The following is a 25,510-nucleotide window of genomic DNA, read 5'->3' on the forward strand; positions in this document are numbered from 1 at the left end:
TTGCTGGCACCTGCCTTGGCTGGCCTGCGGCCTTTGGGCTGGGGGCAGCTCCTGCGCTGAGCGTCTGCCCTCTGGTGGTCAGTGCGCATCATAGTGACTGGTCATTCCACCGGTCGTTCCACTGTTTGGTCAATTTGCATATTTGGTTTTTATTACATAGGATATACCTAAGATCCTAATTTTTATAGGTTATTATAATAACCATTTGTAATCAAGTATAAATGACATAATGTATCATATTATTAAGCTTTCTAAAGTATATGAAATATTTAAATGCAATGATATGAATAGTGTATTTGCTGGTTTCAATATTCTCTTATTTAGTGACTTGTTTTACTTGGTAGGTAAGAAAGTCATAATAGACCGTACTGAAGTTATACAGTACAGAAAAGTGTAGTATCAGTATTCTTTGGGGGAAAGAAACTGATACCAGTTTGTATGTTTTTCTCCTGGTCTTTTTTTTTGCATCTTTAGCTTCTCTGTAATAATTAAGATCACAGAGCATCCAAAGTTGGGGATGCTCTGGGAATCACTTTCCAGTTGGCTCAGTGACACACGTTCAATTTGCCATGTCTGCCATGGTTTAGTTGGCAGAAGGGCATACAAATTGCCACATGTCACTTTCTAAACGGAATGTTATCCATGTTTCTCCTGCCAGTGATAGTCTAGGGACAAAACAGCAATTTGGAATGCTTCGTTCATGTAGTTCATGTAGAATGATCAGAGTAAAGGCGAGGGTGAGGGGGGAATGATGCTCAGGTTGGTTGGAGAGGAAAGAGTGCTAAAGCTTGTAACTTTCTAGGAAAACAGCGTCAGTGTGCTTCTAAAATTTCAGCCGTCAGTGCCAGCATTTCTGAGTGGTCAGGAAGGTCCATGGTGTAAAAATAGATGGGCTTTGTGGGTAGGGCTTCCTGAGTTCAAATCCTAGTTTCACTACTAGCCAGCTCTCTCCTTAAGAAAGATACTTGGCCTACTTAAGCCTCTTTAAAGTTTAAGTTTCTTTAAAAATGGAGCTAACAGTGCCTACCTGGATTAAATGAAATAATGCATATGAGATACTTAAATTCCTGGAACATAGTAAATCTAATAAATGTTGACTTTTATAATCTTAATTGTTGTCATCATTAAAAGTACTGCATTTGGTTAGATACTCCAGTATAGACCAGTTAAACTTTGCAGAATTAATCTTCTAGCCAGTTTCTCGAATTTGGAATGGAGACCATCCAGGGGGCAAGCTAAAGTAGAGATCCCTGAGCCCCAGCTGGAGCTGCTGAATTGGAGTCATTAGGGTGGAGACCCAGTACTCTGGATTTTTAACAAGCAACCCAGGGACAGTCTTTTTGCCACACTAAAGTTTGAGATCTGCTGTCCTGGCTTTGCTTTATTGTGTTACACAGATATTAACTTGTTTTAAAAATTGAAAGCAAGACCCTCTGCCAGCAAAAACATTACAACTCACTTTTTTGCAGTAGTCTGGAAACGGACCTCCAGTATCTTCAAGGTTCGCCTACATTAAGTGTTCTGTATTTTTGGCGTGGCTACTTCTCTTCTAGATCTGTGCTATCCCACCCTCCCCCCCACCCCGATAACTCTTGATTTAGAAAACAGAGACATTCCTGAAAAAGTTAAAGATAGCTTATAATCCTCTTTTCTCCCTTGAACTATATTATCAATTGAATATGAATTTCTACAGAAGTCAAACAAAATTCCCTTGGCAAAGCAATGAAATTTAAATTTTTCAAACAAGAAATGGTGGAATACAGCATTTGGTCTGAAATATATAGAGGAGCGTGACCCCAGCAGTTGCTCTACCCACTGCTGGGAACTGGAATTTTACTAACTCATTTGAAAATTTGAAGGATGTAATTGTCTCTTAAAAATCAAAGTGTGGATAGTAACTGCTCACACTTACAGGATGCTTTCAGCCTATACAGGCCCTTTGAATCACACAGCCACCCAGTGAAGTAGGTCAGCAGTTTGGATTTGCTTTAAAACAGTAAACTGAGGCTTTGGAGGGTTACAGGACCCTTCCAAAGCCATACAGCTGATGAGTGGCAGAGCTGGGCCTAGAGCCAAGTCTCAAAATGGGAAAGAAGTTCCAGAAACAGCATCTGCTTGGTATCTAACACTCAGTGTTAAATTCTAACAATCTGCAAGTTTCCTGATCTTTGGAGTACCCTTAGCCTTTTTAAAAAATCTGTGCAATAATTAAAAGTATCTAATACACACAGTTTTGAGAATAAATGAGATGGGATCTGTAAAGGCCATATATCAAATGGTGGTATTGTAGTGGTTTGATAAGTTTTCATTCCGTTTTCCCTTTTGACTCCATGTCCAGCATTCTTTCTACTATGCTTGGGCCACGTTCTACTGCAGTTAGTTCTGCCCAAACCAGAGTCCTTCCTCTTCATCTTTTGACTACCTGGGACCTGCTACGCAGCTCAACTAAAGAGCTTCACTCCCTTTCCTGGAATCTTCTGTTGGTGGTTCACCTGGTGGCCCGGGAAGAAAGTACTGTGGACACAGCGGTGTGACTCCAGGGCCGAGCTTTGCCATTTCCAGTAGGTCAGTGCCACAGGTGGGGAGATAGGAGGCAGGGTACCTTACTACAGTTTGTGATGATGAAGGTAAAGTATTTCAGTTCCATTCCCCAGTGTACAATATAAATTTTTAATATAATTGTACCAATGTTCCGTTGTATATTTGGCTTTATATCTTCACTATTTTTGTGGTATAAATTATTCATCTATAATTTTTTTTACTGCCAAGTTTCGCATTAAACATTTTCAAGATATTTTGGAACAGCACAGTTTAGATTCTGATATCCCTGTATGCAAGTAAAGAAGAAACACGACTGGCACTGTCTATTTTTTAGTTTTTCAGTTATAGTTTGCATTGAATATTATTCTGTTAGTTTCAGATGCACAGAAAAGTGGTTAGCAATTCATATACATTACAGAGTGGTTCCCTCGATGCTTCAAGTACCCACGTGGCCCCCATACATAGTTATGATATTCAGTCTCTTCTTTATATCTATGAGTCTGTTTTTATTTTTTGTTTTATTTTGTCCTTTAGATTCCACATATAAGTAGAATTATATGGTATTTGTCTTTCTCTGTGACTTATTTTACTTAGCATAATATCCTTTAAGTCCATCTATGCGAGGGGGTGGGGAATCTTTTTTCTGCCAAGGGCCATTTGGATATTTATAACATCATTTTCGGGCCATATAAAATTATCAGCTTAAAAATTAACCTGCTATATATATTTGGTCAAACATTTAACTCACCCCTAATGCCTGGACAGGGCCAGATGAAATGATTTCTCAGGCCTTATATGACTGGCAGTTCCCCACCCCTAGTCTATGTTGTCACAAAAGTTAAGATTTCATTCCTTTTTATGGTTGAGTAGTATTCCATTGTGTATATGTACCACAGCCTCTTTTTTAAAATGTATTTTTATTTATTTCAGAGAGGAAGGGAGAGGGAGAGATAGAAACATCAATGATGAGAGAGAATCATTGATTGACTGCCTCCTGTGTGCCCCACACTGGAAATTGAGCCCATACCCGGGCATATGCCCTGACTGAGAATCAAACCGTGACTTCCTGGTTTGTAGGTCAGCGCTCAACCACTGAGCCACTGCTGCTGGGCAATACCACAGCTTTTTTATCCACTCATCTATTGATGGGGCACTTGGGTTGCTTCCATGTCCTGGCTTTTGTAAATAATGCTGCAGTGAACATAGGGGTGCGTATATTCTTTTGAATTAGTGCTTCTGGTTTCTTTGAATTATGTTACCAGAAATGGAATCACTGGTTCATAAGGCAATTCCATTTTAATTTTTTTGAGGAACATTCGAACAGTTTTCCATAGTGGTTGCACCAATCTGCATTCTGACCAACAGTGCACTAGGTTTCTCTTATCTCCACATCCTCACCAACACTTGTTGATGATACCATTCTGACTGACATGAGGTGAAATTGCATTGTAGTTTTGATCTGCATTTCTCTGATGATTAGTGATATTGAGCAACATTTCATATGTCTATTGGCCAACTGTATGTCTTTCTTGGAGAAGTGTCTATTCAGGTTTTCTGCTTACTTTTGTTTGGTGTTAGCTGAGTTTTTTACAAATTTTGGATATTAACCCCTTATCAGATGAATCATTGGCGAATATGTTCTCCAGTCCAATAGGTTGTCTTTTCATTTTGTTGATAGGTTCCTTTGCTGTGCAAAAAACTTTAAGCCTTGCCAGGCTTGTGTGGCTCAGTGGTTGATCATCGTCCTATGAACCAGGAGGTCACAGTTTGATTCCTGGTCAGGGCACATGCCCAGGTTGTGGGCTCGATCCCCAGTGTGGGGTATGCAGGAGGCAGCCAATCAGTGATTCTCTCTCATCATTGATGTTTTCATCTCTCTCCCTCTCCCTTCCTCTCTGAAATCAATAAAATATATTTAAAACAACAACAAAAACTTTAAGTCTTTATCCATTTTGAGTTTATTCTTATATATGTTATAAGAAGGTGGTCTAGTTTCATTTTTTTCGTGTCTCTATCCAATTTTCCCAACACTATTTATTGAATAGACTGTTTTTACCTCATTGTATGTCCTTGTTTCCTTTGTCAAATATTAATTGACCATATAAACATGGATTTATTTCTGGGTTCTCTATTCTATTCCATTGATCTATGTGAATGTTTTTATGCCAGTACCATGCTGTTTTGATTACTATGGCCTTGTTGTATAATTTCATATCAGGTAGTGTGATCCATTCAACTTTATTCTTTTTTATCAAGATTGCTGAGGCTATTTGGGGTCTTTTGTATTTCCATATAAAATTTTGGATTATTTGTTCTAGTTCTGTGAAATGCACCATTAGTATTTTGATAGGAATTATGTTGAATCTATAGATTGCTCTGTATAGTATGGAATTTTATTTTATTATTATTTGTTAATATATTTTTTATTAATTTCAGAGAGGAAGAGAGAGATAGAAATATCAATGATGAGAGAGAATCATTAATCGGCTGCCTCCTGCACGTCCTACACTGAGGATTGAGCCCGCAACCCCGGCATGTGCCCTTGACTGTAATCGAACCTGGGACCCTTCCGTATGCAGGCTGATGCTCTATCCTATAGAGCCAAACCAGCAAGGGCAATATTATGGACATTTTAATGATATTAATTCTTCCTGTCCATGAGCATGGTATATGCTTTCATTTATTTGTATCTTCTTCAATTTTTTTTTCAGTGTCTTACAATTTTTCAAGTACAGGTCTTTTACCTCCTTGGTTAAATTTATTCCTAGGTGTTTTTTCCTGATGCAATTGTAAGTGGGATTATTTTCTTAGTTTCTTATGCTGATAGTTTATTATCCTATATAATAAAAGGCTATTATACAAATTGACCGAATGCCAGAACAACCGGTCGCTATGATGCGCACTAACCACCGGGGGCAGACAGTCAATGCAGGAGCTGTCCCTGGGTGGTCAGTGCGCTCCCACAGGGAGAACGCTGCTCAGCCAGAAGCTGGGCTCATGGCTGGTGAGTGCAGCGGTGGTGGCGGGAGCCTCTCCCACCTCCACGGCAGCACTAAGGACCCCTTGGGGGATGTCCAACTGCCAGCTTAAGCCCGCTCCCTGGAGAACGGGCTTAAGCTGGCAGTTGGACATCCCCCGAGGGGTCCCGGACTGCGAGAGGGCGCAGGCCGGACTGAGGGACCCTCCCTTCAGTGCATGAATGTCGTGCACTGGGCCTCTAGTTTGTGCATAAAACTGCAAATGATTTCTGAATGTTTATTTTGTGTCTTGCTAACTGAATTTGTCAGTTCTAGTAGTTGTTTTTTAATGGAATCTTTAGGGTTCTCTATATACAGTATGATGTCATCTACAAATAATGACAGTTTTACTTCTTCCTTTCCAATTTGAATGCCTTTTATTTCTTTTATTCTTGTCTGACTATTGTGGCTAGGACTTCCAGTACAGTGTTGAATAAGAGGGATAAAAATGGACATTCTTGTCTCATTCTTAATCTTAAGGGAAACTCTTTTAGTTTTATCCTGTTGAGTGTGATGTTAGCTGTGGGTTTGTCATATATGGTCTTTATTATGATGAGGTAAGTTTCTTCTAGTCCCACTTTGCTGAGAGTTTTTATCATAAATGGGTGCTGGATTTTGTCAGATGCTTTTTCTACATCTATTATTATGATCACACTAGAGGCCTGGTGCACGGAAGTCATGCACTCGGGGGAGAGGGGTCGCTCAGCCTGACCTGCACCCTCTCACAGTCTGGGAGTCCTGCAATCAATCACCCCAAAGAGGTAGGTCCTGCCCACCCAGCTGGGGCTCCGTGATGGATTGCCCCAAAGAGGTAGGCCCTGCCCACCTGGCTGGGGCTCTGTGATCTATTGCCTTGCAGAGGGAGGCCCTGTCCACCTGGCCAGGGCTCCACAACCGATTGCCTCACAGAGGGTAGCCTTGGCCTCCCTCTTTGGGGCAATTGCAGAGTCCCCCCTCCCTCATTGATCACCCTGCTGGCTAGTGGCCTGGGCCTCCCTCTTTTGCTGATCATGGAGCCCCACATTGATCGCCCCGCCAGCTGGTGGCCTGGGCCTCCCTCTTTGCAGTGATTGATCACAGAGCACCCCCCACCCCGCTGACCAATCGCATCGCACCCACCTTGGCTGGCCTGGCGATGTGTAATCTGACTCTGTCCTTTAAAAAAAAGGTGTTTGGGGGAATGCTATGCAGGGTCTTTTTTTAATTATGATGCATTAATTTTCATTTAAGGGAAAATAGGTAATGATATATAACTCTAAATAGTGCAATGCTATTTTATTTTATAATATACAGTTGTCTTCCTCGCACCATCCACAGTTTCACTTTCTGAAGTTTCAGGTACCTGTGGGCCGAAAATATTAAATGGAAAATTGCAGAAATAAATTTATAAGTTTTAAGTTGTGTGCTGTCCTGAGTAGTGTGATGACATCTCACACCATCCCCCTCATTCACACCTGAGATGTGAATTAGCCCTTTGTCCATTGCCTCCACACTGGATACGCTATCCACCCATTAGTCATTTAATAGCCATCTCAGTTGTCAGATTGACTGTCGGGGTATCTTAGTGCTTGTGTTCAGGTATCTCGTATTTTACTTAATGACTCCAAAGTGCAAGACTAGTGGTGCTGGCAATTCGGATATGCCAAAGAGAGGCCACAAAGTGCTGCCTTTAAGTGAGTATGTAGATAGGACATGACATAGTACATACAGAGTTGAGTACTATCTGCAGTTTCAGGCATCCATTGGAGAAACTTTGGATAAGGAGGGGGGCAGCTATTGTATAAGGCCTAAAATTTAATTTTCTGGAGTTGGAACACACTATTGGTACCATAGGCTATTCTTAAATGATATTATTTACATTGGGAGATTTGTTTGTTTTTTAATAATTATTTTCTATTACAGTTGACATAAAATATTACATTAGTTTCAGGTGAACAACCAGTGATTAGACATTTACATAACTTATGAAGTAATCACCCCAATAAGTCTAGTACGATCTGACACCATACATAATTTTTACAATATTATTGATTATATTCCCTATGCTGTACTTTACATCCCCATGACTATTTTGTAACTACCCATTTTTACTTCTTAATCCTTTTACCTCTGTCACCCAGTCCCCCAATCTGCCTCCTATCTGGCAACCATCAGTCTGATCTCTGTATCTATGAACCTATTTCTGCTCTGCTTGTTTGTTTTATTTTATTTTATTTTTTTAGACTCCACATATAAGTGAAATAATATGGCATTTGTCTTTCTCTGTCTGACTTATTTATTCAGCACAATACCCTCTAGGTCAGGGGTCCTCAAACTTTTTAAACAGGGGGCCAGTCCACTGTCCCTCAGATTGTTGGAGGGCCAGACTATAGTTTAAAAAAAACTATGAACAAATTCCTAAGCACACTGCACATATCTTATTTTGAAGTAAAAAAACAAAACGGGAACAAATACAGTATTTGTATTTGTATGTGGCCCGCGGGCTGTAGTTTGAGGACCCCTGCTCTAGATCCATCCATGTTGTTGCAAATGGCAAGATTTCATGCTTTTTTTTTTTTTTTATGGCTGACTCATATTCCATTGTATATATGTATCACTTCTTCATTATCCATTCATCTATTGATAGACATTTAATTGCTTCCATATCTTGGTTATTATTAATAATGCTGCAATGAATATATGCATGCCTATTTTTTTTTTTCGAGTTAGTGTTTTACGTTTCTTTGGATAAATAATACTGGTGAATTTTAACATATGTTCATTCAAGGGCTCAATAGACAGAAATCAGGAAGTGGGGAATTTATTTTATTTTTACTAACCTCTAGCTAAAATGTAGCATTTCCTTCAATTATGAATGTAGGCATCAGACCAGTAGAATTCACAGATCTTGTTCACATCATGCATCCGTCTTTGCTGATATCTTAAAATATCTCTTACTCATCGGTGCTTCTTCAGAAGTGTGACCGTTGGTAGACGTGTCGCTAGTCCTTTTAATTCATGTGTTACATATTTTATAATATCACAGTCATTTTACTATTTTGAGAATCGTGTTTTAAAGTAATCAGCTTACTTTATAATCCTATCTGCTTTATTTGTGTATTCAAAAATGTGATTCTGAGAAGGGGGTCTCTGGGTCCCCAGGTACCATTATCAGAGCCTCTTGTAGCTGCTTGTTGCTGCTCCCCTCCCAGGATACCTACAAAGTTCTGTTTTCTTCTGTAAACTGGCCAGAGAGGAGAGGGGTGGGTGGGGGTAGAGTTGGGGGTAAAAAGGGGAAGGGAAAAAGAGTCACAGGGATATAATGTACAGCACAGGGAATATAGTCAATAATATAAAAATTTTGTATGGTTACAGATGGATGCTAGATTTATTGTGATCACGTAAGGCATTTCAGTATCAAATAACTGTTGTACATGTGAAACTAATACAATATTATTTGTGAACTAAAGGGTGTCCCAAAATTCACGCAAGAAGTAATTTTGATAGAAAACACAGATTTATAATTAAAAATTGTAAATTTTTTATTGATTCATAAAGTATACAGTATAGGGTTATGTATGAAATAGCATATTGGGTAAATGGCCTCCACAGCTTTGCTGGCATATACGCACTCTTTTGTTATTGCCTGAGCAGCCGCATTTTCGAAGAAGAATGGTCAGATGATGCCTCCAGCCCAAAATCCGCACCAAACAGTGACACGTTGTGGATGCATTTGTTTCTCAACAATCACTCGTGGATTTTCTGAACCCCAAATGCGACAATTTTGTCGATTAACCAAGCCATCAAGGTGAAAATGAGCCTCATCGAAATTCAGCCACATTTATGCAAAACGGTCATGGAAAATTTCAACAAAAGAGTGCGTATGTGCCAGCAAAGTCGTGGAGGCCATTTACCTGATATGCTATTCCATACATAACCCTATACTTTATACTTTATGAATCAATAAAAAATTTACAATTTTTAATTATAAACCTGTGTTTTCTATCAAAATTACTTCTTGCGTAAATTTTGGGACACCCTTTATAATTTTTAAAAAATAAATACTTTTTTTTTTTAAAATCTGTGCCAGGGCTGCAGAGTGGAAAGGACAGAGATTCTGCAATGAGAGGAATAAATTGGTTATAAATTGGGATCTTCCCCTTTCTGGCTCGATTAATCTGCGCGAGTAATTTTATTTATTTCAGCCTCAAATAACATAAAATGTGGCAAATAAAACATTCCTAGGGTGGTTGTGGAGGTTAAATAAGGTAACACGTGCCTGGTATATAGTTCTCATTAGTATCATTATTGCAGTCCTCTACATTGTCAAGGTGTTCTCCCTTCTCCCTTCCAGCTTGGTGACTGTACCTGCCCTCCCTACAGAATACAGGATTCTGAATACCTAAGGAGGCTCACTTTTTGTTAATCCTCATTCGGGGATATTATTCCATTGATTTTTAGAGAGAATGGAAGGGATGGGAGTGACATAGAGAAATATCAATGTGAAAGAGACACGATTGGTTGCCTCCTGCACGTACCCCAACCAGAGCCTGGGCCAGGATTGAGCTGCAACTAAGGTACGTCCCCTTGACCAGAATCGAACCCGGGACCCTTCAGTCCACGGGCTGACACTATCCACTGAGACAAACTGGCGAGGGCGAGACTTAGTTATTAACAGTATCCTGAAAGTACCTTGGCTTGTTCAAAGTAAAGTCTCTTTGCTTTAGTTTATTTTTTAAATCTACACAAAGCATCTTAATTTCTTTGCCTATAATATTTTCTTCTGAATTCCCTTGCTGTGTTAGTTTCTTAGAGCTACTATAATAAACTACCACAAACTGGGTGGCTCAAAACATTTATTCTCTTTGTTGTAGAGGCCAGAAGTCTGAAATCAAGGTGTGGGCAGGGCCAAGCTCCTTCTAAGTCCCTAGGGGAGAGACTCGGGTTTCTTGGCTTATAAATGCATCATTCTGATCTCTGCGTCTGTTCTCACATGCCCTTCCTCCTTTTGTGTTTGTCTGTGTTCAGATTTTCCTCTTCTAGGGACACCAGCCATTGGAGTAGGGGCCACCTAATCCAGTATGAGCTAATCTTATCTCAGTACATCTACAAGCACTGTATTTCCAAGTAAGATCAGTTCACAGGTGCTGGGGGTCAGGACTTCAACATGTCTTACAGGAGGACACAATTCAACCCACAGCACTTGCCAGTCACTTTAGGTCAGGCTTCTGAACAGACATATGTGACATCAGTTTTTCTGCGTGTGTTTTTCTTTCTTTTTACTTCCAGGTAGTAATTTAATCTTGCTGTGGTTTCAAAAAACATTTTAAATGTCTAATCAGAAGTAATGAAATCTATCTTGGTTTTTTACTTTTGTAAAGTAAAGAAAGGAATTTTGTATGGGAAGAAAAGCTGTGGGGACCCCTGTCTAGGGAAAGTACTTTAAAACTGTACTGAGGAACAAGAGTTAAACTGAAAAGTGTGTTTACAAAAGTTTATGACTTGGGTGTGAATTGGCCATTCAAGCTTAGAGAGCCCCAGAAGCTCAGGCTGCTGACCTGCCAGCAGAAGCTGACTGAGCAGATCTCTGGCCACTTACACCCCTGATTTGAGAGTGTTAAAAGCGGGAAGAAGTCTCAGAGAGCATGAATGTGGTCATGTGCTTGTTCCTTCAGGGTGTCTGCGGGCCACCACTGCCTGTAGCGGAGTCTGAGGTAGGTTATTGGAGAGTGTTGTTTGTTGGTGGTGCTGGGTTTGTAATTCCAGGTATAATCACACTCAGAGTGAGTTCCCCAGGATGAAAGTAGGTCATATTTAGAAAGTAGGTAAACTTTGCTAAAAGAAGTTTTAGTCTTGGAATATGCATCAAAGTTCAGATTTGTTCTGTGAGGAATGTAAGTCCCTTCTGGCTAAGGATCTCTGTTTGAATGTGAGCTTAACGCTGAGGGACTTCACATTGTTCCCTCCCTCCTTCTCTCCTTCTCTCGCTCTGTTTGCTAGGAGTAAAAGGAACATTTCAGTCTTACATGTTATTCTGTTAACTAAGTTTTGCAGTTCTAGAACATTTGGTACCACTTGGAGGGGGTGTTCTCCTTGGGCTGTATCAGTGGTTACAGTGGAAGTAAGTTGCTTCTTGGGGGTGCTCCCATGCAGGCTGGTAGGCCCAGAGGGCTGATGTGTGAGGGAGACAAGCCTGTGCTGGCCACCTCTGCCCTCTAATTCCCTGCTTTCAGCCTCCATCACTTCTTGGAGTGTGTTTTGGTCTCAGAAGATTTATTATGTGAACAGCTAAGACAACTTCTTGTTTCCCATTTTCTTACTTTGTTTGCATCAGTGAGGAAAAGCAGGTTGCATGTTGCATAAGTGCAATCAAAACCTCATGTAAATTTGTGACCAGACTACCCATTGCCCGTAATTTTGTTGTACTTCTGTTTTTCTAGCACATTCTTTCTGAACCTTTTTATCTCAGGGTAATAATATGAATAGGTTTAGTCTCATTGTGTGCTTAAGTCGTCTGTGCCATTTGATGTGGTAATTTAAACTATCCATAAAAACCTGTTTTTCATATGTAATGTAATAAAATAATATAAACATTTCCATGACTTCTAGTTATACTTTCCCAGGGCAGTGTCACAGAGGAAAAACTTTTCCTCTACCCTCTTAGGTTTATGGTTAGGGGTTCTTAGAATTAAAGTTGACAAAAGGCAAATTTGGGAAAGACATTTTTTATTCATGTAGGTAAGTGGGAGTTCACAGAAAAGTGTGACTCCAGGAAGTGTTTGAATTGAGGCCTTATATACCATCTTAATGAGGGGGAAGGGTGCTGATGGGAAAACAGGTGACTTTTAGGAAAGGTAGCTGGGACTGTGAAGAACAGGTGAGAGATAGGATGGTTTTGTGACCCTGTCTGTGTAGGTGAGGGCTTCTCTGGAGCGGTAAGAGTGCATCTTCCCTGGTCGGAAGAAAGAAACTCTATCCAGGGGAGCAGATTATGACAACTGAGTTCTTCTGGGTGGCCCTGCTTTAAGGCAGATGAGGGAGTTCAGAATAAAAGCCCATCCTTACATACCATCAAAACAGATGGAAGGCCATGGTGGTGCATTCTGGACCCCTTCAGTGGAGACTTAAAAGAGAGGTAGATTCCAGGCAGTAGTCACTAGATAGCAAGGTCATTGGTGAATGCTAGAACCCATCTTCCTTTGAGTAGAGGTGACTCGGTATCGTGGAAACAGAAATTACGAGGCCCGCATTTCTGTGTCTCTGTTGCTGCTCATTGGCTGTGGCCCTAAGCAAATCACTTCTCTAGGTCTCAGTTTTCCTGATTTAAAAAATGATGGGCACAGGGTAGAGTATCTGTAAGTCCTTTCCCGTTTGCTTTGCTCTTCAGCACATTTCCCACGGTATGTGATCTTAGGGGATGCTTGGACACACCAGATTGGAAATTACAGGACCTGCATTTCTGGTCTCAGTTGCCACTGATTAGCAACAGGTGGGACTTCTTGGGCCAGCAGTGCTCATGGGCGAGGTGGGGGCTGGGGCTGGTCTGCCAGGGGATGCCACAGCAGCTCATCTGGCCATCTCCATCCATTAGGTGGCCTGCCCTGCAATCACATGAGTTTTCTGGGTAATTTAGTTCCCTTCTGGTGCTGTTATGTTTTTACTGTATTTTAAATAATGGATAGGAATGGAAGAACTGAAGGCACCCAGGCTCCCAGGCCTGCGGCAGACTTTGGCTAACCCCTTCCTGCCCCTCCCATAGAGCTTTGAGACCAGTCTCAGGGGTCTGCTGAGGTGGAGCTCATCTCCAGGCTGTGCCAGTCAGGGGATTGTAATTCTATGGCAGTGCTTTTTTAAGAGGGATGATTAACTGTGGCTGATAGAGCTCTTACCATTGTATTTCATCCGCACTAGGACCCATTTTTCCCTAGGGAACAGTTACAGAACCACATCCACAGAAGTAACTTGCCTGAGGTTAATAAAGCTAGGGGCCCAATCTGACCGAAGTCTGCTCATTCTCAAGCCTTATGGCTTTTTCCCTAGTATATTGCATTGCCTCTGAAAAAGTTACTTGAAAAATTAGAACGTGTTGCCTAATTTAGGATCATAGACTCTCCAGCTGTGGTATTGTCTACTCTGAAACCTGAGATCCTGAAGGGTCAGTTAAGAGGTGTCCAAGCTTGCATTGCTAGTTAGTAGCCTGATCTGGTTCTTGGAATCCTAATTTAGTGCTTTCTCCTCCTTCCCTAGCAACCCAGACTTAATCTTCTGAAAGCACCTTCTATTTTTAAACATTATTGCAATATAATACCTTAGAGTAGCAGTGGGTAGCATTGCACATTCATTCTTCTACTGGCAGACCTGCCTTTCCCCTATGCTATTGGTATGTGTATTTTGGGTGACACCCCTACCATACTTAAAAGTTCTTTTTATTAACTCCTAATGGTACTCATTTTTTAAGTCTTTTATCAGGGCTCACTAGTCACCAAGCATCACTATTTAAATTCATTTTAATTCAACTTACAATTGAAGACAGACGTGGTTATTTTAATCCACATTTCAGTTATGTTTGTTACACAAAAACAAGTAAATCTAGAAAGCCTCCTGGTGGAGCTAAGGGGCGGTAGAGGGGAATGTGTAGCATGTTCTTTTCACTACCTTCCTGGATATTGGCCCTCACCTGACTTGTTCAAATTTGAAAAGGTTTTTACTGAGGAATCCTGGAGGCGGGGCTCATCCCTGGAGGAAGATGGGAAGGAGGCTCAGAGGATCCCCAGGAGGCGATGGGGCTCTGGGAGGAGGTCCCGGCCTCGACCACTCTCAGACTATGGCCAGTTTGCCTGCCGAAGTTTGTCTATTCCTGAAGACTCAATTGCTGTGGACCCCCAGAAGGAGGACATTGTGGACAGTGACCACCAGCTGAGCATGGCCTCCACGGTCCCCGCAGACCAGAACGCAACCATGGGCTGCCCCAAAGGATGCCAGAGAAGGCGCCCCATCTCTGTGATAGGCGGGGTCAGCTTCTATGGGAACCGCCAGACAGAAGCAATAGAGACTCTTCTAACCCAAGTAAGACGTGGTGTGCTTCTACCAAAGCCAGCAGAGCCCTCCGCTTCCTGGCCTTTGATCCCCCTGCAAACTAACCGGACGCTGCTTTCCTTTCTTTCCTGACTCACGGATGGTGTCCTCTGCTCACAACCTTTCTTCCGGACTTCGCAAACTGCACATATTAGAACTAATAATCTGACATTTGGATGTTTTACTAATCTTCTGTCTTTGCTGGGATCTTGAATGATGTGTGAAAGTAGTTTGCTGTTTGTTCCAAATCATCTGAGATTTGAACAAGGGGAAAATAGCAGTGCGTATTTAGTGAGCTTCCTGAAAGAGAAAGCATCATCCATTGTTAACATGTAAAGGATAAGAGGACAAAGAAGTCGATTTTTTTAAAAGATAAGGAAATAATTTTTTTTCTACCATTTTCTTCCTTTTGAGTTGCACTTTTTCAATTGCTTTAACAATAGATTAAAATCTTAATTTCATTCACTTAGCATAATGTAGTAATTCAGCAAGTATTTATCAGTTACTCAAAGGGCTCTTTGAGGACACAAAACATTTAAATAAAGGCCCTGGTCAGGAGGAGTTTCTGTTATTTGGCAAGACTACACCCCAGCCATGGCCCAGGGTTCACCAAACAGTACATGAGTAAGTGCCCAATTTCATACTTTAAATTCGCTGGCTAATATCATAACCCATAAAATTCTCCTAAAAGGGAAAGTCTATGTTGGTATAGCTTTTCTGTTTATGTTCTGCCTGTAAAGCCCAGCACAGCACCTTGTTTATACATTGAGCATGCAAAACCCTCTTGCTTAATTGAATTAAATTGAATTCTTAAGGTAAAAACAAAATACGTTGAAGAATACCACAAACATTTTGCTGTGTTAAGATGCTCTGCATGCTGGGAAATAATTCTTAACTAAAGCAAACTGTGACCTCTTAATTCAAAATACACAGAATATGGAAAATCTAAAGCACTTAAAAATTACTTCGCTTTAGAACATCAAAAAGGAGTGTGGTCAGATAACTTTCTGCATGGTAAGCTCATTTAGGGAACTCGGTGAAAAAGCTAAAGAAAGCACCAAGCAGCTGGGCCTGTGTTGCTGTTATAGGGACTGTTAATGTGGAAAATCAAAAGGGCATAGAGATGATTCTATAGACAAGGGCAAATTTTTAAAAACCCAGCTCTTCTTTTAAACAAACCTTGGTTGTCTTGTTATTTTAGGTAAACAAGAATTGTATTCCACAAATACTTAGCTGGTACCTGCACGTGGATGCTTAGGAGACCAGAGTAAACAGCTGAGTCACAATTGGTCACCCTGGCCATGGTCTTTGGCACTGATTTTGCTTCTTCTGAAGGCTGCTACTGGGAACACATCTTCCTAACCTCTATCTCTGAGAAAGCCACCACTTCCTAAATTTGCTTTTCCTCTTCTTAGCTAACATTTTGCTTTTACTGAGTGTTGCCTGTTGGTATGTTGTTGACAGATAAAATGAAAAATGATGCTGTGGGGTAAGAGCCAGTGGGTTGATACTGATTATTTTAAATGTCAGAATATGCAGTTCAGCCTCAGTGCAGCTGCAAGCTTTTCACATGCTTCAGAGAAACCATGTCACATCTGCAAGGAGCTTCGAGGTGAGAACTCTGAGCTCCTTGCAGCTAAGCTGTGTGTGTGAAGAGCTTGCAGAGCTGCCACTTCCTGGCATCTTCTCACAGCCTCTTGCTTTCCTTTTGTAGCCAGCAGCCAGGCCACCCGTGCCAGCTCACCAGGTGCCACCCTACAAAGCGGTTTCAGCCCGGTTCCGGCCGTTCACATTTTCCCAGAGCACCCCCATTGGGCTGGACCGAGTGGGACGACGGCGGCAGATGCGAGCATCCAATAGTAAGTCTCACAGGCCCCCTGTTTGGGGTCTCCCCTTTCAGCAACTGGTGTGGAACCCTTGCTTTGACTCTCCAGTTAAACCAAGGTGTCCAGTTCACTGTGGACCTTTCCGCCTGTCTCTGGGCCAGGTAGTTGTTTGTCTCACTGTGAGGAAGGCTCACCTGAGGAATCGGGTTTGTCATCAGCTGTCATGTCCCGGGTGGGTGCTCTGCGGCATTACAGTGGCCCTAAGTATGAGAAGTTTGCTCCTTTCTGTGCACCTCAGTGTTCCTGCAGGTAGACAGCTGACCCAGAATGCAGTTTCGGGGGTTCGCCTTAACCTTCTTGAAGCTCTTTCTGGATATTTAAGATTCACCAATACTGTTTTGAACACCAAAGAAAAGATATCTAATACAGTAGTTAATATGCCACCATAGCACTTACCCACTTGTTAATTTGAAATAATACCACGTGTTTTGAGAAGATGTTTAAACTCCTAAAAAAGACAGTCTTTCCCTGTACTAACATTTATGCCCATGCCAGTCAGCTGGGTGGATAGTGGCATGGTCCTGGTGGCACGGGGTGAGAGTCAGAGCTGACTTTTATTGAGAACCTACCACATGGCAGACACCATCCTGTGTGCTTGCTTGGATGTATTCACATATTTGATCTTCTTAACTCGGCGCCATGGTGGTACTGCATTATCCTGTTTACAGAGAAAGAGGCCTAGGTATAGATAGGTAAGCTACCCTGGATCACTCACCCAGGAAGTGGCAGAAATGGGATTTACCTCCAGTCAAATAGAGTTTTCAATATCAAGGCCCATGCTTTAACCACTGAACTATGCTGACTATATAAAGAAATGCACCAGACTATTAATGATTACCTTCAATTGCTAGGTTTACTGTCTGACTTTTAAAAATGAATGTCTTGTGGTGGGCATGACAGTGGTGAGCTGGGCGGCAGGAGCCGCAGCCTAGGCCTGGGCTCTGGTTGCAGCACTGCCGCTAGCCTGCCCGCCATGGGCACGCTCCCCGTGATGCTGATGATGGAAGCTGTAAGAAGCAGGGAGAGTTAAGTAATGTTTTTTTCAAAAGACTTGGAAGAGGCTAAGGGTGTTACTTGGAGAACACTTAAGTTTCAGAGAGAGGAGGGAAAGAGAACAAGGAAGTGTGGAATCCATGTTCTCCTTCCCTCTTGCTTTAGACGGGGCAATAAGAAGGGCACAGAAACTGTTGAAAAGGGTGTCCTGGGAGGGCTAGCATGTAAGAGGTCAGAGAATTGGTGACTTGTGCAGTAACTTGGCATGGTTTCTAACTCGTGCCACACATATTGGAGGAATTGAGGCGAGACTCCTTCATCAAACAGAGGCAGAGGCAAAGGGAAATTAGATGGCAGCTGGACGCTGAGGAAATCTGCGATCATCTCAAGCCCAGATGTCCAAGAGAGCTTGTTTCTGGGAAACAAGCCTGTGGCTCCTCCTGTCACTGATGCCTTTGTCATTCTCTCAAGGGAGCAGGCCAACACCTTGGAATCATTACTCCCCTCGTCCGTAGTCACTCGTCTGGTCCTCAGCAGCCCCTGCTTCTCAGGCCCCTTAACCCTGACCTTCAGCTGCTGCCCTCCCCCATGGCTTCCTTGGGCCGGGCTTTTATACACTCTAGTCAGAGATACTGTTCATATTCAGTTCTTTTTTGTTTTTGTTAATCTTCACCCAAGGATATTTTTCCATTGATTTGTAGAGAGAGTGGAAGGGATGGGAGAAACAGAGAGAGAGAGAAACATCAGTGTGAGAGAAATACATCAAATGGTTGCTTCCCACATGTGCCTTTACCAGGGCTGGGGATGAGCCTACAACCAAGGTATGTGCCCTTGACTGGAATCGAACCCAGGACCCTTCAGTCTGAGGGCCTGTGCACTATCCACTGAGCAAAACTAGCTAGGGCTTCAACTCTTACTTTGTTATTTCCTTGCAGACTTTCCCCATCATCATTGACGTAGCATCTTAGTTCCTTAACCGAGTTGACAGGTTTCTCCGCCACCCCAGTCTGACAGTCCATCTGTGTCTCTCACTTTTCTTTCCCAAGCTTACCGTTCAGTGTTCCCACCATCCTCCAGGCTCTCACACTCCCTTGGCTCTGGTTCGCCTAGAATTTTCCTTTCCTTTAAGCGTTCTTTCCATTTAAGATTCAAAACTCATTCCCATCTACCCTTGGCAACACAGTAAATTCATTGTCATGCTTCGGCAGAGCAGTTTAGCCACAGGCTGTGAAACATTCTCTGAACAAGTCATTGACTTCTGGTGATGTATTTTGAGAAAATTATCCAAATGGAGAAAAAAAGCTACATGCACAAGATGTTCTTCACAATATTATTTGTGATAGCAAAAAGTTGCAGTGTCAGTGTCATTACAGTGGACTATGGATTTGGAGTCATGTGGGTTACTACTTCAAAACAGTATCCTATATAATAAAGAGATAATGTGCAAATTAACCCTCACGCCCTCACAAGATGGCTGGCTATGACCAGGCCAGCAGGGGGGTTAGTGAGGGACGACCAAACGCCTGAACAGTAGTCTGCATGAGGCGACCAGGCCAGTGGGGGGGCCATGAGGGGTAATCAGGCCGGGGGGGGGGCAGTTGAGGGCAACCAGGCCAGCGGGGGGGGGGGGGGGTGCGGTTAGGGGCGGCCAGTCAGGCAGAGGGGGGCAGTTGGGGGTGACCAGACCAGAAGGGGGGGGCAGTAAGAGGCAACCAGGACAGTGAGGGGGGCAGTTAGGGGCAACCAGCCTGGCGGGGGGATGCAATTGGGGGCAACCAGGCCAGTGGGGGTGGGTTCAGTTGGGGGCGACCAGGCCGGCATGGGGGAACAGTTGGAGGTGATTAGGCTGGCAGGGGGGGCAGTGAGGGGTGACTAGGTCTGTGGGGGGCAGTTGGGGGTGACCAGGCTGGTAGAGGGGGACAGTTGGGGGCAACCAGGCTGGCAGAGGGGGCAGTAAGGGGTGACCTGGCCGGCAGGGGGGGCAGTTAGGGACAACCAGGCAGGCAGGCAGGTGAGCGATTAGGAGCCAGCGGTCCAGGATTGTGAAAAGGAGGTCCGACTGCTAGTTTAGGCCTGATCCCTGAGATCGGGCCTAAACCAGCAGTCGTATATCACCTGAGGGCTCCTGGATTTGAGAGGGTGCAGGCTGGGCTGAGGGGACCCCACCCCCACCCCCCACCCCCCCACCCCGTGCATGAATTTCGTGCACCAGGCCTCTAGTATAACATAATTAGGAAAACCAAGGGAGAGAAAAATTGGAAATAAAATAAGATACATGTATTAGTTAGCTAGAGCTGCCATAACAAAGTAGCTCAAATAATAGAAATGTATTGTTTCCATTCTGGAGGCTGGAAGTCAGATCAGGGTGTTGGCAGGGTTGGTTCCTTCTGAGGGCTGTTCCTTCTGCTTGCCTCTAAGAAAGATGGCAGGACTGTAGGTGATTTCTCCTCCAACCCTATACACATACAGACTGCTTATTTCTTTACTTTCTCTTAAGTGTTTTGTTTTGATTTTAGTGTTATTTTGTTGAGACAGCAAATGGGTAGCTTAAGCAAAAAGACAATTTAGCAGAAGAGTATCAGGTTTCCCATAATTAATAGAGTGGTTAGAGAACCAATTGAGGAAACGGATGACATAGTCAGGGTTGCTTCTGGGAACCAAAGAATCACAGGAAAGGAGCCAAGGAAGTCCTGTAACACAATACTGGCCATAGTGCTACCCCTGGGAAAGAGGGAAGGTCAACCACTCCTTCTGTCCTCCTGTCACTCAGTCAAGAGTCAAAGTCCCCAAATAGAGGATCAGCTCTGAAAGCTTAGTGATGTGTCCACCACCTGGTGGCACTGGAGCAGTAAGAAGATGGGTGCCTCCAGGGACCCCCTTGCCTTTCATAGTAGGAGACAGGTGCGTGAAGACCCTGTCTACTAAGGTGGAACGCAGTGGAATGGAATGGAGGTCATTCCCCCAAAGAAAATCCAGGTGGTAGAAATAGAAACAGATTCTGGACTGCTTCTCCATTTGTTCATTCCTACGTAACTATTGAGTGTGTACCATGTGCCACCTGAGAGCAGTGAACAAAACAAAGCCCCTTAAACCACTTACATTCTAGTGAGGGGGTAATAAATTAACCAACAACTGTATGACACAGCAGGTAGTACTATAAAGAAAAATAAAGCAGGGTAGAGAGTGTTCATTTTTAAAATAGCATTATTCTAGAACAATGCACTCACTCCCTGTATAATTAAAAACCTTCTTCTCTTGAGGGAGACAGCCCAAAGTCTCATCAGTTACTGCAGACACCTCCGAGTCTGTGACTGCCTAATATCCACTCCTTCTCCACTTCTGTTGCAATTCCTTTTAAAAAAAATTTTTTTTATTGATTTTTTTAGAGAGAGAGGAAGGGAGCGGGATAGAGAGATAGAAACATTGATGAGAGAGGAGCATCATCAACTGACTGCCTCCTGCATGCCCCCTATTTGGGATTGAGCCCAAAACTGGGCATGTGCTCTGACTGGAGATTGAACCAGCAGCCTCTTGGTTCCCGGGCCAACACTCAACAGCTGAGCCACACCAGTCAGGCTGCAATGCCTTTTTAATTTTTGTACCCAGAAATCAGTTTAAGCAACACACCCTTATAACGGAAAGAGGTAGGGGAGATAAGGAAATAGAGAATAAATAAATAGTGTGTAGACATAGATAGTACCACAGAAGGAAATTTCTCTCTTGCCTGGGTTGCAAGGCCACATGTGCCACTTTTGACTATGCTTACCGACTTGCCCTTGTGTGTAACTCTCACACTTTACCTGGTACTGTTCTTTGCCAGCTGAAGTGGTCCAAACCTTTTACTCCTTAGGTGTCTGAGCTGTTAGTGGTCCTGCTTGCTTAGAGCTGCCATAGTCTCCTTTTCCCCCCTCTCTTATTTAATCAAAAATCAATCAGTCCACAAATATGTGTGGAGCACCAACTGTGAGCCAGGTACTCTTTTTACCATTTGGAATCCAGCAGAGAATAAAGCATCGCAAAAAGGTAGTCTTTTAAACAGATTCAGTAAGTCAATCAATAGGGTTATCTCAGGCGCTAATGATTGCTCTGGAAAAGATGAATGTGGGTGATGTGGAGAGTGAATAGGAATGGGGCAACAGAGGGCAACCTAATTCTCTAAGGAAATGATATTGAATTCAGATTTAAAAGGTGAGCAGGAGGTAAAGGTCTGAGGGAGGAGAGGTCCCAGTGGAAGGAATGTCTGATGCCCAAAGACAGGCAGGAATTTGATGTGTCTAATGGTCAGTGACAAGGCCAATGTGGTTGGAGCACAGGTAACAAGGACAGGAGAGGAGGACATTGCAGTCGGGAAGTTGTCTATGGATACATACAAAGGGCATTGTGGGTCCCTCGGAGTTGGGGTTCTTCTAAGTGAAATGGGAAGCCATTGCTAGCAGGGAAATGACATGCTCTGACGGACACGTTAGAGAGGAAGGACAGCTTGGGGTAGACAAGGCAGAAGAAGGGAGACTGATTTGAAGGCTATCCTTAATCCCACTGAGAAACAATGGTGGCAGTGACCACAAAGACATCATGTCTTCTTGGGTGCTCCTTTTTCTAGCGCATAGGACCCAATTCAATAGGGCCGAGGCTGTGAATTCTGATGGACGGACTTCTCCCTTGGGAAAATAAATTCAGTTTTGACAGAGAAGAGTTAGTAGATGGGAATAAAATATTTTGCAATTGTATTATTAAATAACCATAAGAAACAAACCCTGTGTTTACACTTTGTTTCTGGACCCATATGTTCTGGCTACGGGAGAGCATCTCTGTGTCAAGCACTCACTCTACCCAACTTCAAGACATGTCCCCAGGCTGCCTCCATAACTTGGGTTTAATAACACCATTATTCAGTTTGATATGATTCCATGCTTCTGGGTGACATAAACGAGAAAGCTAGTGACACTCGTGGGCACTCCTCTCACTGGGGAGTCCTCGGGTGGAAGCAGTGTTCTGTGAGATGCCATAATAGTGTATGAGGCCTTGGCAAGATCCCAGTAGGGGTCTAACTGGTGAGGGAAATGCATCCAAATCTAGAATAAGTGCCGTTTCCTGTAAGGACAAATCATCTACTCCTCTGTTATGAAAAGGGTCCATTGTAATCAACTTTCCACAAGCAGATGTCTGTAATAGTGCAATATCTACCCCAAGGAGACATAAGTCTGTGAACCGACTTAGATCTGGGAGCTGCGTGAGGGCCCTTGATTCTCTATGATGGTGGTTTGTGTCAGACTTCCCCTCACCAGATTTGGAGATGTCCTACTACAAGAATCAAGTAATACCTTAGTGAAGTCACTTACAAGTTTTGTTCCTAGGTACCCTGTGATAAGTTAAGCACAGCCAAGGTCACATGGGTCAGACCATCCAGTGAAGGAGCTGGCACTGCTGCCCAGTACTGAAACTATGTCCACTTTTCCTGTGATGGATGCTCCACCCATGGAGGTCCTCGACCTCATTGCAACAGAAGCACCTCTCACTGGCTTCCCTTGCCTAGAGAGATGAGCAGTACATTGCTTATATAAATTGCTGCCACTTCCATCATCTGGGAGATAAAGCCAGGGGGAGGGGGAGTACACGGTAGACAAGCTCCAGCTTTTCCTTCTCCCAGGCTCTGCACTCTTCCCTGTCCAAATGCCAGCAGCTGGCCCATCAGCTGCCTTAGAGTGGGTCCAGGTTTACATCCCATTGAAATGCCGAAATGAGTGGTGGTGCTTCATGAGTCCATGTGGTGAATGCAAAACCTCTAGTAGATGTCACCCAAATGGACAAATGTGGTTTAATCTAAATTATGTTTGGTAAATCCAAACCTTATTTGGACTTTGATAACAAATCAGCTGTAAAAAGATCATTTAATACAAGTGGGAATTTTTTTTTTATCACATTAAGCACCATGTCAGTCACCAGTGACTGAAACAGAGAGGAAGACAAAACAGGCTTGACACTTAACGTGTTAATATATTTTTTTATTGATTTCAGAGAGGAAGGGAGGGGGAGAGAGAGATTAAAACATCAATGATGAGAGAGAATCATTGATTGGCTGCCTCCTGCACGCCCCCTACTGGGGATCGAACCCCAAACCCAAGCATGTGCCCTTGACCGTAATCGAACTTGGGACCCTTCAGTCTGTAGGCCAATGCTCTATTCACTGAGCCAAACCAGCTAGGGCTAAGTGGGGAAATTTTTACATGAACTCAGTACTCAGTGAAGGAATTGTTGACTTTGTTAGTTGGGATAGTGTAACATTTTAAGTCCTTATTTGTTATAGGTGCATAATAAATATTTTTGTATGAAATGATATATGTGAAATATGCTTTAAAATGCTCCAAAAAATAGTTAGGAAATAGTTGGGAAAAGTTGGTAAAATATTGGTAATTATAGGTTCATTATATAATTTCTCTATTTCTGTTTTTTATTTGAAATGTTTCATAGTAAAGGCATTTAAAAATAATGAAAGTATGTTTCCTCCTCCCTGGTCAAGTGCTCTCAAAATCTCCAAATCAGAAAATGTACACAACTATATTTTTTCAAAATGTAGAAATGTGAATAGTAGCAATTTAATTTCTTTTAAGAAATGAAGTCCGACCTACTTCTTTTAGGTGAAAGTGAGCTGTCTTATCTCAGAACTTTGCAGCACTGCACTGGGCTCTTTTCTGGCACTTGTTATTTCTCTCTTGCTTTATTTAGAGTGTTTGTCTAATTAGTATATTAGACAAACTAGCCTAACTAGCCCCTATGGACTGTGAAGAGAGGTCCCATGAAGCGTGCTCAGTAATGGTTATCGACTGCATGGGTTGGTATTGAAATAATAGAATCGAGATCATGAATCCCGTTGGCCACTTATATAAGTGTTTCCATCAAGTTCATGGATGGTAGCCTGCTCAAGTTCATGCATAGCAGCCTGCCAGTGTATAGAAACCCTACTGCTTTATTGGTGATGGTATTTGTGCCCTGGTCTTAGCAAGCATGTCTAACTGTGATAACTTTCTCTTATGGAATTGCCTTTGCTTTCTTCTTCTCTAAAGCTTTTCTCTTACATCCAAGGCAACTTACTCTGTCACAGCCTACCTATGCTCCTAATTTTCCCATACTTACTTTGGGTTCCTCCCTCAACTAGTCTATTTTGATCAGAAGTCAAAGTTGATCACATTTCAAAATTCTCATTCTTACGTGTTCATCCTTCTCTTTCTACTCATCCTGCCCATTGAGTTCAGATTAGTTTGTACATGTGATATAAACCAAGTGATCATCTGAATTGTCTCCCAGAAAGGAGAGCATCCAGTTTCCTTAGGTCTTACTCTTCAGTGGAATCTTTATGGGTCACAAGCAAAGGACTAAAGCATGACATTGAAGTCAGTAGAGTAAGGTATGCCATTTAAAAATGGTCATTTGTTACATTTTTAAAGGCCTTTAGTTAACCATGAAGTACTATATTTGAGTATTTTTATAATAATGCCAGACAACGGAGGAGAGAAAACAGCAAGATTAGGTACAATAATAACTAAATATAAAAACAGAAAATGCTTTTTTGAGGAGATACAAACATGACAAGTTGGCATAGATTCTTTACGGCTTTTAAAAATATTTCTAAATTATTGCATGATTCAGTTTTTAAAATTTCTACTTTTTAATTTCTTATGACTATAGTCACTTTTTAAATTTTTTAAATTATTCAATTATAGTTGACATTCAATACTATAATAGTTTCAGGTGTATAACATAGTGATTAGACAACTATATAACTTACAAAGTGATCACCCCAATAAGTCTAGTACTCACCTGACAGCATACACAGTTATTACAATACTGTTGACTATATTCCTTATGCTGTACTTTACATCCCCATGAATATTTTTATAACTGGCAATCACGTTTTACAAGCTAGGAAAGGGAATCAAATTAAGCCAGTCTGGCCCTCTAGTGACCTGGGCCAGAATCACTTAGTTTTCAGTAGAATTATGTAATTATTTAAGTGCTAACAAA

The 25,510-nt window shown here is 42.4% G+C and overlaps 1 protein-coding gene across 3 annotated transcripts in view; it reads left to right on the forward strand.

Annotated features, from left to right (window-relative positions):
- The window catches only part of SPATA13 (spermatogenesis associated 13), a 91,073-nt gene that overhangs the window by 22,031 nt on the left and 43,532 nt on the right, over positions 1 to 25,510 (forward strand). For all 3 annotated transcript variants that reach the window (XM_036299664.1, XM_036299662.1, XM_036299661.1), the window contains exons 3-4: positions 14,238 to 14,603; positions 16,327 to 16,471. In XM_036299664.1, the coding sequence (XP_036155557.1) occupies positions 14,238 to 14,603; positions 16,327 to 16,471 (511 nt within the window). The remainder of the gene's footprint in view (positions 1 to 14,237; positions 14,604 to 16,326; positions 16,472 to 25,510) is intronic.

The sequence above is a fragment of the Myotis myotis genome, unplaced genomic scaffold (genome assembly GCF_014108235.1).
Source record: "Myotis myotis isolate mMyoMyo1 unplaced genomic scaffold, mMyoMyo1.p scaffold_m19_p_3, whole genome shotgun sequence".
NCBI lineage: Eukaryota > Metazoa > Chordata > Mammalia > Chiroptera > Vespertilionidae > Myotis > Myotis myotis.